General features: G+C 36.2%; 1 protein-coding gene across 3 annotated transcripts in view; it reads left to right on the top strand.

Moving 5' to 3' along the window:
* The window catches only part of UNC5C (unc-5 netrin receptor C), a 393,124-nt gene that overhangs the window by 319,132 nt on the left and 57,855 nt on the right, over positions 1-16,137 (top strand). For all 3 annotated transcript variants that reach the window (XM_054484519.2, XM_063663920.1, XM_054484518.2), the window contains exon 7: positions 367-531. In XM_054484519.2, the coding sequence (XP_054340494.1) occupies positions 367-531 (165 nt within the window). The remainder of the gene's footprint in view (positions 1-366; positions 532-16,137) is intronic.

Genomic DNA, 16,137 nt, shown 5'->3' with positions numbered 1-16,137 from the left:
AGCCCTCCTAATTTTCAATACAAAACCCAGAAGCTCCCCCATTAATAGGAAAAGGGAAACCATCATGGCCTACTTTTAGGCCTCCTGGTCACCTGTCACCTCCTGGTGACAACTTTGGATTTTGTATGTCTCAGTCAGCCTCCCTTGGCTTGGTCAATGAGAAAGCACTCACACACTCTATAGGAAAAGCTCACCAAACCCAAATGATGTCGAACATGCAGTTCCCAGCAACTGAAATGAATACAGTGCTTCTCAGCAGGGCATGCTTTTTCTTGTTTTGTTTTGTTGTATTATACTTGAGCTCTGCTCCATCCCTTAAGCAGCTGCCTCTCCCTCTGACCTGCTGCTGCATTTTTTCCATGGCAGTGGATGGCAGGTGGACGCCATGGAGCAAGTGGTCTACTTGTGGAACTGAGTGCACCCACTGGCGCAGGAGGGAGTGCACGGCGCCAGCCCCCAAGAATGGAGGCAAGGACTGCGACGGCCTCGTCTTGCAATCCAAGAACTGCACTGATGGGCTTTGCATGCAGAGTAAGTCAATTTCAGCAAACTGCAGACATTGTGGGGTTTGGAGATTGAACCATTTGGAGTTTTTTAAGGAAACATTAGAAATAAAGAATTCTTTGAACAACAATAAAATGCAATAACCTAGTAATATTCTAGCTTGCTCTCAAAATTGGAAAAAGCGAATTTTCCAGGAACCAGAATAAACAGTAACTATGTCCAGCTAACAAATGGCATTCAATATTGCTTTTTCATGAGCAAGGGGTGATTCAATCACTTATATGGAAGGGAACCATTACTTAGTTTTATCTGAAAGCACAAAAGAGCACTCTAAACTCCTCACAGAGTCAAAACAAGACTTCTAAAATGTAAGCTGTTTATTCTTAATTCATGGCAGGTACCTAACCAAAATGTCCATGGAGTGTAAAATATATGTAAAGATGACAAACATTTCTGTAGGTAGATTTACCTTAGAACAAATGTTTAGTGAGAACATCTCTGCAACCTCTTGAAAATTCTGGGTTTGTATTAGAAATTATAATGTGGGTATGATTTAGTTTATTTAAAGGAAATAAATAATAAAGTATACATTTTTAAAATGAGTGCCGAAGATTGGCTCAGGAATGTAATGGGTGCTGTAAGCTAAATAGTCTCCGTTTTTTTCATGTCTTTGTTCCTTAGATTTTCTTAATTAAGTGATAGTTTGATTTCATACTTGCAAACTCTGACCCCTTTATTGAGGAGCCCTCAGATGTACACAATTTACTATCTCTTTTCATGACCATAAATTGAGTTATTAAGAATTATTCTGAAATCATACCTATTCAGATTAATGGATCAAACAATGTGCTGTCTTTGGATCTGAACTAATGGTGGTCTAGTATTGACATTTTTCATAATACATTACACATTGCTAGCAGAACACAAGCAGCTGAAGGTATTTGTGCAAAGGTATTTGTATTTGTCATTTAAGAATAAAATATTTTGTTTTTACCACACTTATGAAATCCTGTTTACTTTTCAGAGTCTATACACACAGGAACCTTTAGAAAGATATCTTACTTAAAATACAAATAAATAATTATGTTGCTCACACAGAATGAAAATCCAATAGGCCTCTTATTTTTATGTTCAGGGTACACTGCATTCCTCAAGAACGGGCTGCTGCTGAGTGTATAAAGCACAGCTTCTGGTAATGATGTGGGGCCTGCCACTGTGAACCTCACAAGTTTGTACCAGAAATGCATAAATGAAAATAGGTTTTGCTAACCATTTATCTAGAGGTACAGAGTTTGTTTGGGTTGAGGATTAAAATAGCAACATACCACATGCAAGTTAGTCTTTTTAACATTTTCATCACTTAGTATTTTTCCTTTACTCTAGAACAAACTGATTCATGTGATTGCAAAGTAGAACTAGCTGGACTTTTTCTATCTTTCTGTCTTTCACGTTCTTTCTCTCTCAATATACTATTTCAATCTTGGGTGATTTAATACCTACTACTTCTATTGTGCATATTTACAAATCCTCAGAACAACCTCTTTAACAAGGAATACAATGCCACAAGACAGAAACTTTTATTAGTCATAGAAAATGTCACATTTTAAATTATGACAAATACAAACATGATATATAAACTAAGAGTTTCGTGACATAGCAACCTTAGCTTCTAGATCATTTCTTAGGCATTCATAGAATTTTTTCCTTACGACTGGATATTTGCCAGTAATGATGGCCTGAAGTGTGTGTCTATAGACAGGGAAGAGGAATGAGGCTATAGGAGGAGTTTTTTTAGTTGTTTGTTTGTTTTTGTTTGTTTATGTTTGTTTTTGTTTGTATTTTTATCACGTCTCTTGTTTGATGGAAACATTTTGCTGTTTGGGTTAAAATATTCCATTTAAAGCTATTTATTTCTACAGCTCTGATTTGCTATAGTAACAATCCCTACTAAGTCAATAAACTCTTTAATCTGCCCTTCTGTACCCACTCCAGTCCAACAGAGAATTGTAGTCTATATCAGTATTGATTTCCTCAGTGATAAAACTACAGAGATATTCTGCACTGTGTAATTACAGTATTTTACAGTGAAAGCTATAGTTTCTGTTTACCAGTTAGCTTGGTGTATCTGGGACAGTATTACTGCCAAAGTCTTGCAAAAAAATAATATTGTTTGGCCATTATTTTGGAAAACAAAGGCTTCTAATAGTGAAAGTGCAAAGTTCGCAAGAGGGACAAGGTCAGTATTAAGAAAAAGAATGAGGGTAGAAAAGATAGGCAGAAAGTTGCAATCAGCAATTAGGAATTGTCATTTAATATTTATTTCCTTTGGGAGAATTAGTGTCTGGAATGCATTAATAAATAGTCCTTCAATGATATCACAATGTTGTCTCAAAATAAAGCTAGTCTGCTTTCAGTGAACCAGGTAAGAACTACAACCTCTGAATCTATTCAAAATTGTATACAAATAATTCTGATATAAATATACGTGTACTGCTAGATAGGAGAAATTCAGAGTTCATAATGGATGTTAGTAGGATTCAGAGTTACCTAGATAATGTAGTATAATATTTTTTCAAAAGCTAACTTGGTACTTAAGAGAAATACAATGTGAAATATATAGAAAATATTACTGTTGATGTTTATTTGTTAATTTGTTCAAAGCAAATTCAGATACATTTCTTTGTTAAGCACTTAATACAAACACCTTTGACTGAAAATATATTAAAATGTTGGATAAAATATTGCAAACTTAGTAGAGACATACATGTGCATGCAGAAAGAGAGACAGAGAAAAAAAGTGGTCCAAAAGAAAGAAGATAGAGAAATCCTCAAATGCCAAAAATGAAGCTGCAACTCCAAGCTAGAGAGGTAACTGTGTGAGTGGACACCAACATAACCAGGAGAGGGGAGCTGGATATGGACATGGGTCCCAGGGACTGGAAATCAGGGTTTCAGTTTTGGCACAGAGGAAGAAGTCCTGGCTTTGTGAGACCTAGACTTGGAAACAAGAACCCTAAAGAAAGCTGAAACTCACAAATGCCTGACCTGCACCACAAGAAACAACTATAACATTTTTGCCCATCAGCCAAGGGAAGACATAGAAAAAAGTGGTAGGAAAAGGGAAATGAAGACTTCATTTAAATAAAACCCATAGTAAAACCATAACCTCACCCCAGCTCTGGTATGGAATCTAAGATACAGTGCTAGAAGCAAAACACAAAAGATGTATAATTAAGCCTCTAGGATACCAGCAGAGCAAACAGCAAGCCACTCTCTAAGTTTCCTTTCATAACGTAAGTTCATTAGTCTAAGACAAAAATAGGCCACACCTGTCAATAAGCTTACAATACAAAGTTCCCAATCACCCAAGAAAATTGTCCACTGTAAGGGAGAGTCCGCAATAATAAATGAGTTAGCATTCTACTAACATGAACTCATAGAGCAATCTGAAGGAAACTACAGAATAAAGTAAATGTAAAAAAGACAAACCATATTTTTAAAAGGAATATAAGCACAAATGAAATAACAGAATATTGTTAAAAAGACAGATTTGGAGAAAAAAACAAATGGAATGTCTAGAGAGGAGGGCATAATGATTGAAATTTAAAACTCTTTGGAAGATGAAAAATCAGATCAGATACAGCTTTAGATAAAGCTGAAGAGAAAATTTATAAACTGAAGTGTAGATCTTATGAAACTTCCCACAATACAAGGAAGTTTTGTTAATACATAAGTGAATATGTAAAAAAGAGAATAAAACTAATGGAGGATAGAATGAGAAAATCCAACATTTACTGAATAAAATAACAAAATTTAAAAGATTTTCAGGTAATCAAGATAGAGAGGATTTATTACTCATAAACCTTACTGAGTAAACTACTGAAAATGAAAAACAACAATTGGTTCCTTAAAATAAGATGAGACTAATTGAGGAGCAGTTGAAAATAAGATGGAGCTAAACAGTAGACAACATTAACATGGAATATGGGAAGGTGCAAACTAAGTTAAAAATTTCCATTTTCTATATATTGCTCAGGAAAAGAATAGTAACGGTATTTACATTAGACTTCATTGATTCCACTGTTGTAGTTAAAATGTTAAAAGACTTTAGTACACACATAAAAATTGAATGCATAAATTCAAAATAAAAATTTTAAGGGTAGGAAATTGGCAAAAGGAAAACTAGTAAATGAAAACAATAAATGAGATTGTGGAAATAAAGCTACATATATCAGGGATCATAATGTAAATGAATTAAATTCACCTGTAAAAGGAAATCCAAAATTGTAGGAAAAAACTCAGTTTTATTCTGTTTATGAGTCACATACTTAAATCATTATAGGAAAAGACTGAAAGTTAAGAAATGGAACTTACAGTATTGTTCAGTATGTAGGTATGTATGTATGTATGTATGTATTTATTTATTTATTTATTTATTTATTTAGAGACAGAGTCTTGCTCTGTCGCCAGGCTGGAGTGCAGTGGCGTGATCTCTGCTCACTGCAACCTCTGACTCCCTGGTTCAAGCAATTCTCCTGCCTTAGCCTCCTGAGTAGCTGGGATTACAGGCACACACCACCATACCCAGCTAATTTTTGTATTTTTAGTAGAGACAGGGTTTTACCATGTTGGCCAGGATGGTCTAGATCTCCTGACCTCATGATCCGCGCACCTCGGCTTCCCAAAGCAGGATTACAGGCGTGAGCCACTGCGCCGGGTCTCTTCAGTATTTATTTTAACATGTCCAATTAATGGCTTTTACTATCTGATTGGGCTATTCTTTATTCAATTCCATTTCCCATTATGCCTAAGTAATATATATTAGAGATCATTTTTGACTCATAGTTTGAATATAGAGTTTTGTTTATTATGGGCTTTATAGTTTTTAGAATGCTTAATTTCAACTGAAAAATTAATCATAAGTTTTCTAAATTGTTTACCTGTTTGATAGTGTTCAGATAAGACATGTTAGAAATCGATTTCTTTCCTCAAATTCGACACCAATTGAAATTTTTCATAAAAAGGCTTTGAAGGTTATTTATAAAACTAATGAATACTTTAAAGATATAATAATGCTAAATGTTAAGCAAATGTGTAGTTAAGTGGAAACTTTCGTACTTTGCTAATGGGAATAAAAATTTTTATGGGGAAGCAATTTGACAATGTAAGTCAAGAGTTTTAAAGTTATCATACCCTTTGACCCAATAATTCTACCTGAATGAATAAGATTAAGTAATTAGTATGAGTATCTAAAAATATATACAGTCAGCCCTCAGTATCAGTGAGTTGCACATCTGTGGATTCAACCAAGTGCAGGTCAAAAATATTTTTAAAAACAATAAAAAAATACAACAACTAAAAATAAAACAAATTTTAAAATACAGCATAACAATTTATTTAATATTTAAATTGTATTAGGTATTATAACCAATCTAGAGATGGTTTAAAGTATACATAAGGATGTGCATAGGTTACATGCAAATACTATGCCATTTTATATAAGGGACTTGAGCAATCTCCGATTTTGGTGTCGGTGGTGGGGGGTGGTTCTGGAATCAATCCTCCTTGGATACTGAGGAGCAGCTGTATGCCAGATATGTCTATATTCTTTGTTATTATTGTAAAAAATGTAAAACCCAAAAGTCTAATATTAGGATGATGGTTAAGTAACACATAGTACTTCCATTAAATGGAACATCATTTATGATGTCTGCTAAAATATTTATGAAGTTTTAACATGGAAAAGCAGAATATAGATTTATATATGTATTTACTGATAAGTGTGTAAAGGTATGCTTAGTAAAAGATGAATGAAATTTATGAATTTTCTGGGATAATGAGATTACAAGTATTTTTTTTTCTTTTTCAATATGCTTTCTTTTTTTTTTCTTTCTTTATTTTTTATTATTATACTTTAAGTTCTAGGGTACATGTACAGAACGTGCAGGTTTGTCACATATGTATACATGTGCCACCTTGGTGTGCTGCACCTATTAACTCATCATTTACATTAGGTATATCTCCTAATGCTATCCCTCCCCCCTCCCCCTACCCCTCAACAGGCCCCGGTGTGTGATGTCCCCCTTCCTGTGTCCAAGTGTTCTCATTGTTCAATTCCCACCTGTGAGTGAGAACATGCGATGTTTGTTTTTTTGTCCTTGCGATAGTTTGCTGAGAATGATGGTTTCCAGCTTCATCCATGTCCCTACAAAGGACATGAACTCATCATTTTTCATGGCTGCATAGTATTCCATGGTGTATATGTGCCACATTTTCTTAATCCAGTTTATCATTGTTGGATATTTGGGTTGGTTCCAGTTCTTTGCTATTGTGAATAGTGCCACAATAAACATACGTGTGCATGTGTCTTTATAGCAGCATGATTTATAATCCTTTGGGTATATACCCAGTAATGGGATGGCTGGGTCAAATGGTATTTCTAATTCTAGATCCCTGAGGAATCGCCACACTGTCTTCCACAATGGTTGAACCAGTTTACAGTCCTACCAACACTGTAAAAGCGTTACTATTTCTCCACATCCTCTCCAGCACCTGTTGTTTCCTGACTTTTTAATGATCATCATTCTAACTGGTGTGAGATGATATCTCATTGTGGTTTTGATTTGCATTTCTCTGATGGCCAATGATGATGAGCATTTTTTCATGTGTCTTTTGGCTGCATAAATGTCTTCTTTTGAGAAGTGTCTGTTCACATCATTTGCCCACTGAAAAACAAGAAATGGGGAAAGGATTCCCTATTTAACAAATGGTGCTGGGAAAACTGGCTAGCCATATGTAGAAAGCTGAAGCTGGATCCCTTCCTTACACCTTATACAAAAATTAGTTCAAGATGGATTAAAGACTTACATGTTAGACCTAAAACCATAAAAACCCTAGAAGAAAACCTAGGCAATACCATTCAGAACATAGAGGACATAGGCATGGGCAAGGACTTCATGACTAAAACACCAAAAGCAATGGCAACAAAAGCCAAAATTGACAAATGGGATCTAATTAAACTAAAGAGCTTCTGCACAGCAAAAGAAACTACCATCAGAGTGAACAGGCAACCTACAGAATAGGAGAAAATTTTTGCAATCCACTCATCTGACAGAGGGCTAATATCCAGAACCTACAATGAACTCCAACAAATTTACAAGAAAAAAGCAAACAACCCTATATGCTTTCTATTCTATACATTATTTATGCTTAGTATTCCATTATGTTTATAATAATAAATGACATTTTTTAAAAAGAACTGTTGAGGATAGGTCACAGCATGGTCTTGGAAGCGTGGCTCTCTGGATTTAAGAAATAGCAATGTCACTGACTTTGGTCACATTGATTCAAATTAGATTACCAAAAAAGTATTTACAGAAAATACTTGTATAAAACCCTAGTTGTATGAAACCCTAGGGTGCAAGACTTACTTGTAGCCAGTAACACAAGTATTTTGAAGACATGGGGATTTGGAACTGAATTATAGTTTTACATTATTTCCCAGTTGCCTATCATATACAGATATATAGATATATATCTGTCCTTGCAATTATAATTTAAATTCTTAGGCTGTGTGATAACTTGGATTCATTATGTGATACTGTGTAATTTCATTTGTGAAATATAATCATGGTCTGTAAACAATTTCAGAAGCTCTATTACATTTTTATACCACTCATACACAGTAGTCCATATTGTAAGTACTGTATAATATATAATATATATGTATTACACTGGATAAAGTCTCACTAGCCTGAAAAAGTAGTTCCTACACTGGAGACAATCAGTGCCTTGGTGCCTTCGTGCCTTCAAATTAAGACCTTTACAAAATTGATGTTATTTCACCAGAATGCGTTACTAAAGAGTAATTAGAAGCCATCAGAATCACTTAAGGTGCCAGAAATAACTTGGACATTTTGGGTTCATAAGCACATACTTAATTGTCTTCAAAACAACATTTTAAAAAGTGGAGTTCTTTGGTATACTAAATGACATGGATTGCACTGAATAAGAAAGGTAAGTTAAATGATGAGTTAATGGGTACAGCACACCAACATGGCACATGTATACATATGTAACTAACCTGCACGTTGTGCACATGTACCCTAAAACTTAAAGTGTAATAAAAAAAAAAGAAAGGTAAGTGATTTGGCATGTTTGTCGCTATTAAAAATAATTGAAAATATATGTCTGATCTAAAAAAAACTTAACATTAATAACAAATATCAGTTTTTACTTAATAATACTACAGAATCAGTATTGGAAGACCAATTATACTGTGCACACATTAAAATATTTAGGTTTCTTTATATCATCCCTAAACTGATGTAAAAGCAGCCACCCCCCACATTTTACAATATATTTTTGAAATAGGCTTTACATTAAATGGTTATGACAAGAGAGAGAGAGACACAGAGAACAGGACACATAGAAAGATACAGAAGAAGCAGGAAGCACTTAGGAAATCTCAAAAAATGCTAAGACAATAAGCATATTTACCTTTTAAGTTGAAATACAATTGTATTACTAAGACCTGATAACTTTTAACTTTTATAATCTTTTTTTTTTTTTTTAATGTGATGGAGTCTCATTCTGTTGCCCAGGCTGGAGTGCAGTGGCGCGATTCTGGCTCACTGCAACCTTCTGCCTCCTGGGTTTAAGCAATTCTCCTGCCTCAGCCTCCCAAGTAGTTGGGATTACAGGCATCTGCCACCCTACCCAGCTGATTTTTGTATTTTTAATAGAGATGGGGTTTCACCATGTTGGCCAGGCTGGTCTCGAACTCTGACCTCAAGTGATCTGCCCACCTCGGCCTCCCAAAATGCTGGGATTACGGGCCTAAGCCACCACATCAGGCCTAACTTTTATAATATTTATAATGAATTTTTAGTAAGATCTATTTGTCATGGATAGCATATAATATGAATAGTTTAATCACTTACTTCTTCCTTTTGAAAATAGCAATTCAAATACTATATATATGGCCTAGTCCAGAAATGTGGATTTATATATATATTTATCAATACAGTAGATTGGATTATTAAGTTACTGCAACCATTCCTATAGATTTTAGTTTTTATTCTCATTGTAAGTTTGGAGTTTCTCATAGGGATTTGTAACAGTTCAAATCTGAACTTAGAATTACTCCTTGCTGAAGACGGTTCATGCCACAGTAGACAAATTTAAAATTGCAATTTACTAACAAGAACTGCTTGGAATTGTGTCTGCATCAGTGAACTTCCTGACTTTGGGAAATTAAAATGTTAGGCATTCTGCAAAGTTAGCACTTTCAACTCATTAAAAAAATTACATGTCACACAGCTCTTCTATTAATTCTCAGAAGTACAGAGGAAGTGGCAGAGCTCTCCATGTGTAAATTGTAGTGTGGACACACTGCATACCAGGGCCCCCAGAAGCCCAGGTGGATTTAATGTGGGGAAGTAATTTACCTTACAAATACTCATTTCTTGACTTTAGAATGATACGTTTATAACCGCCTGTGGTAGGCATTTGAGAAGGTGCTAGTCATTTCCCAGTGAAATTCTTGTCAACACAGCAGTTTGATAGGAAAGCATAATTGTGAGTGGTAGACAGTGAGAGCTTTTATCTATAGTTGGAAGAAGTTGATGTCATAGCTGTGTTTGTGTAGTTCTTGATATGTGTAGCGTCCCAGCTGGCAAATAAATATTCTGTACATGGCCTGCCTGCCCAACACAGTGCTACACAGTGTCTGGTATAATAAGTGTGGTTTGCTTTTGCTTTTTTCCTTTCTGGTAAAACATTTTCCTGGTTTTGAAAGCAGGGATGTGGTTAGAAACTTTAGCCCACAGAAGCCTAATGAACACCTACAGAGCACCAAACAGGTTAGAAAACAAATGCAAGGTCTTTAGATTCTAGGTGGAAAGGGAACTCTGAGGGGATCAAGAAAGGTGCCACCAAGCCAGCAACTACAGCAAAGCATGGGCCCCTTTGAGATCACGGGAGTGCAGGTCCAGGGCTGCAAGCTCAATTTTCTTCTTGCTAGAAATCTAGCCGATAGGTTCATGTATTCTAGAAGTCAGTCAGTCACCTTATACATCAGGACTCTTCATCATTTTACTTTTTCTATCAGTTGTCTTTACTACCATGGAGGGATTCTGGTATCATTGCTTTTGGATTTATAATTTATTTTTCTTTTCTAAGAAGCATTGACGGGGATAGAGTCCATTATATAATATAACACTTATATAAAACATATATGTTTTATAATATAGTTTACATGATATAGTTTATGTAATATATTATAGTTTATATAACACTTATATAAAACATAATATAGTTTATATAATATAACACTTATATAAAAACACTTGAGTAGCTGATCTATGAGTTTGATATTAATGAACTTAGTTTAAATTTCAGGCATCTATGCTTCACCTGCTGTGAATCATGAGATAAGACATTTACATCCTGGGATGTTAATTATCTACTATTCATTTTCAGAAGGGTGTGGCTGGTCACTGTAAGGAACAGGGCTATGGACCAGCTTAGTGAGGTGTGGCCATTGTCCTCAGCAGGCTGGAGCAGTAAATTACCATGGCAATTTAGATAACTGACATCAGTGATAAGCAAATGTTCTTTTTAATTGTTGTTGTCATGTCCTAGGATTTATGTATTCATTTATTTGGAGTTCCTTAAGCCCTATCAATAAATAAACCCTCAGAAGAGTGGTAAATTATAATAAATGACCCTGGGTGTCTTTGACAGACCTGACCTTTGACATCATTAGTGCAGCCCTGATGGGTTTGCTAGATAAGAGCTGACCTTAAAGGATAAAAGAAAATCTGGACATGTTTATTTTGAATGGCCCTTGAGGTTTTAATAAGAACATTTGCATCAGAACAAATGTAATTGGGGTGAAAAAATTGCCCATGTTTTGGCTTAGTGTAAAGTAACTGGCAAAAAAGAAGACCAAGCGGCCAGGTCAAGGAGAGGGGATTCTTCTAACGATAGGATCAGAAAATGAGGAACAATCTTATCAAGTAGCCTAGTGGACTTAGAGTAGATAAATATTACTAAAACTAACCAAGACCTTTGTGACCTAAAAATAGCTACTTTTATAGAATATGTTTAATGCTTTTATAAATGACATTATGTCATATGCATAACTTGCATCCTAGCCACCCCCATAAGATACGAATCCATCGTCTATTGTGCTTAATCCCCACAGTATCCTAAAATCTATTTACATGTATTAAGGTCATAGAAGCAGCTCCATATTGAAATGTAATGAGTAAACCTCAAAGGCAAGCAGGACACCTCCTAAAACTCTACCTATCTCCTTTTTGGCCAAGTATCTGATACTAACGTAAAGACGGAGTTTTAATGCCCAGACACCTACATATAGACTTTAGAGGGCATAAAAAGTACCATATCTTATATGGTAGTTTAAAGATATTTCAGATTTCATTTTAATTCTGTTTGCTGTCCACATAATACACTGATTTTAGGCCCTGGCATTAGTTGCTTCTGACCCCAGTCTACTGTGTCAGACATGATCAAGTTAAGAAAAAATTGAATTGAGCTCAATTTAATTAATACTCAAAAGGTAGAAAAAAAGCCTTACAAACAGAACTTCTGTTAATCCCCTAATAATAGTTCTCTTTTACAAAGGAAGAAACTGAGGCATAGAATTGAAACAGCCCTCCCAATATCCACAGGTGAGCGCTGGAGCCAATGTATGAAGGCAGATCTGTCTCATTTTTAAGCCTGTTCTCATGCAGGATCTTGGATGCCAGAAGCAAGTGGTTGTCAGCTTTTATTGCTTTAAAATGGGGAATGGATGCCCTATTTAATGAATGGTGTTGGGAAAACTGGCCATATGCAGAAAACTAAAACTGGACCCCTTCCTTACACCTTATACAAAAATTAACTCAAGATGGATTAAAGACTTAAATGTAAGACATAAAACCATAGAAACCCTAGAAGAAAACCTAGGCAATACCATTCAGGACATAGGCATGGGCAAGGACTTCATGACTAAAAACATCAAAAGCAGTGGCAACAGAAGCCAAAATTGACAAATGGGATCTAATTAAACTAAAGAGCTTCTGCACAGCAAAAGAAACTATCATCAGAGTGAACAGGCAACCTACAGAATGGGAGAAAATTTTTGCAGTCTACTCATCTGACAAAGGGCTAATATCCATAATCAACAAGGAACTTAAACAAATTTATAAGAAAAAAACAACCCCATCAAAAAGTGGGCAAAGGATAAGAACAGACATTTCTCGAAAGAAGACATTTATGCAGCCAACAAACATGAAAAAAAGCTCATCATCACTGGTCATTAGAGAAATGCAAATCAAAACCACAATGAGATACCATCTCACACCAGTTAGAATGGCGATCATTAAAAAGTCAGTAAACAGGCTGGGCGCAGTGGCTCACACCTGTAATCCCAGCACTTTGGGAGGCTGAGGCAGGTGGATGACCTGAGGTCAGGAGTTCGAGACCAGCCTGGCCAACATGGTGAAATCCATCTCTACTAAAAATACAAAAAATTAGCTGGGCATGGTGGCAGATGACTGTAATCCCAGCTACTCGGGAGGCTGAGGCAGGAGAATCGCTTGAACCCAGGAGGTGGAGGTTGCAGTGAGCCAAGATCACGCCACTGCACTCCAGCCTGGGCAATGAGAGTGAAACTCCGTCTCAAAAAAAAAAAAAAAAAGGAAACAACAGATTCTGGGGAGGATATGGAGAAATAGGAATGCTTTTACAATGTTGGTGGGAGTGTAAATTAGTTCAACCATTGTGGAAGACAGTGTGGTGATTCCTCAAGGATCTAGAACCAGAAATACCATTTGACCTAGCAATCCCATTACTGGGTGTATACACAAAGGATTATAAATCATTCTACTATAAAGACACATGCGCACATACGTTTATTGCAGCACTGTTCACAATAACAAAGACTTGGAACCAACCCAAATGCCCATCAATGATAGACCGCTTAAAGAAAATGTGGCACATATACACCATGAAATACTATGCAGCCATAAATAAAGGATGAGTTCATGTTTTTTTGCAGGGACATGAATGAAGCCAGAAACCATCATTCTCAGCAAACTAACTCAGGAACAGAAAACCAAACACTGCATGTTCTCACTCATAAGTGGTAGCTGAACAATGAGAACACACCAACACAGGGAGGGGAACATCGAACGTCGGGGCCTGTCAGGGGGTGGGTGGTAGGGGAGGGATAGCATTAGGAGAAAACCTAATGTAGATGACAGGTTGATGGGTCCAGCAAACCACCATGGCATGTGTATACCTATGTAACAAACCTGCACATTCTGCACATGTATCTCAGAACTTAAAGCATAATAACAAACACCAAAAAAATGGGATTTTCTTCTGACGTGTAGAGCTCCTCCAATTATTGATGTTTATTCCTTTTTTCCACATGGCATCATTTTTGAGGGAAATGATGTTTCTCCTTTAAATATTTACTTATAGGGTTTTATGCCAAATGCAATGTGATTATCATGCATTAACAACTACATCACTCTAGCAAGACTCTCCAGTCACATTAGAGTGGAAATGCCAAGGTTTGGTACACCTCTTTGCTTGCCCCACACTTGAAACAGAAGACACTGTTTGGAAATTTTTTTCATTTAAAGGAGACAACCTCTCTATGCTATTTTTGGCTTTATAAGTGTCATGACTATACATGATAATATTTCAAATGGAGAAATATTTTACAGTCCAAATCAGCAGGGTTATCTCATGCAATCACCGAATTACAAATTAAGCCAGGTGCCTACCAAGCCCTCTTCTGTTATTTCCTTGTCTCTCCTCATTTGAATCTACTAATTATTGCTCACATAGTACTTAAGAAGGACGGTGGAGGTGTAGCCTGAGGGCTGGGATCCAACCCTGGCTCTGCTGTTTCACCAGCTTTATAATGTTAGACAAATCCCTTTACCACTGTATGCTCAAAGGGTTAAATTAGGGAGTTCCAATCAATGATCTATTTTTGCTCCAACATCCTGGGGGTTTGCAAGTTTGTGAGAACATAGACTTGGTTTTGAGGATTTAAACCTGGCTAATGATGTTCAGAAGTTATGACATTTCTCACATCAGAATATTTGCTTGATAATTATTTCTATGAAAGTATGTATTATGGCATAAAAACAGTTTGAATTTTTTTTTAATGTAATAATAAAACCATGATCATTTTTTGCTATCTATCCATATTGCTTGGAAAGAAAAAATTTGAAAAGGCTAGAAAAATAAAAGTAGTTGCTGTTTATTGGGGAAATGAAGATTTACATTTGGTTTCTGGCATTATTCTTGAGACTCTCAAATATAAACCCACCAGACAGGCTACATTTAGGTATATTGTTGCTCAGTTACTGGGTCTTGGCTGTGTACTTAGGGATAATTTGATATTACTTCCTTCAGTGTAAACACCAAGGAAAGCTCTCTTGCTCTCTTTCTTTTTTTACAATACTTGGACATGGGCTCTGATCTTTTACAATGGTTGGACGTCACTAAAAAGTTCGGGCGACCTCACATCTAGTCTAAATAATGACCTTGTGCAAATTAGAAAAAAGTCATTCGTTCCCTAAGTCACTTTACTACCAGCAGCCAGAAAATGGTTCTATGATTAATCCAAATCTACAGTAAACACAAATATGAATGGTGCCACCCAGAGCTGGACAATGCAAAATTATACATTGTCAGTTTTATTTACCCAAATTTTAGTTGGTAGAATATCAACACTCTGGGTAACTTTGCAAACAACCTTTCTCACCTTTGAGACTCTGTCTCCTCATATGAAAAAGATTGAATGAGATAATCACTTGAGATAATGTTTTGAGCAATTATGAGATGGTTTTCAAGTAAAAGGAGCATTGCATGAACTGTTTAAGACATAGCCTGCTCTTGCTCCAGTTTTCAAATATTTTTCCTTCACTTAAAGGTTTTCTCCAAATCGAATCTCCTTTAGTCTGTATTCCTGCAGGTCAGGAAAATCAATGCTTTAAAAAATAAATTTTCTTTAAAAATACAAGTTACAGCCAGGTGCGATGGCTCACACCTGTAATCCCAGCACTTTGGGAAGCCAACGTGGGAGGATTGCTTGAGCCCACGAGTTCAAAACCAGCCTGGGCAACATAGCAAGACCCCATCTCTACAAAAAAATTTTTTAAATAGCCTGGGTGTGGTGGTGCAGATATGTGGTCCCAGCTACTTGGGAGGCTGAGATGGGAGGATTGCTTGATCCCAAGAGGTGGAGGCTGCAGTGAGCTATGATCATGCCACTGCACTCCAGCCAGCATGACAGAGCAAGACCCTATCTCGAAATAATTATTTTTTTTTAAAAAAAACATTGTTTTAAAGTGGATATAGGTTATAAGCAGTTACCCTTGAAAAAGCACTGCTCTTGAAAAAGCAGTTGCTGAGGCCACACTGTACCCAGGGGTAACAAGCCTCATACCTTTCCCTGAACGCCATGCCCATTCTTGCCTTCTCAGTCAAAAAGAGGTGATTTTGAAAGTTGTTATCAAGGGAGATGGATTTTGTTCTGGGCCATCCTTTCATGGCAAAATTGTTTCTTTCATTGCAGGACATTCAGTATCCTTGGCCTTC

Source organism: Pongo pygmaeus, chromosome 3 (assembly GCF_028885625.2).
Source record: "Pongo pygmaeus isolate AG05252 chromosome 3, NHGRI_mPonPyg2-v2.0_pri, whole genome shotgun sequence".
Taxonomy (NCBI): domain Eukaryota; kingdom Metazoa; phylum Chordata; class Mammalia; order Primates; family Hominidae; genus Pongo; species Pongo pygmaeus.
This window is presented reverse-complemented; position numbering and strand designations above follow the sequence as displayed.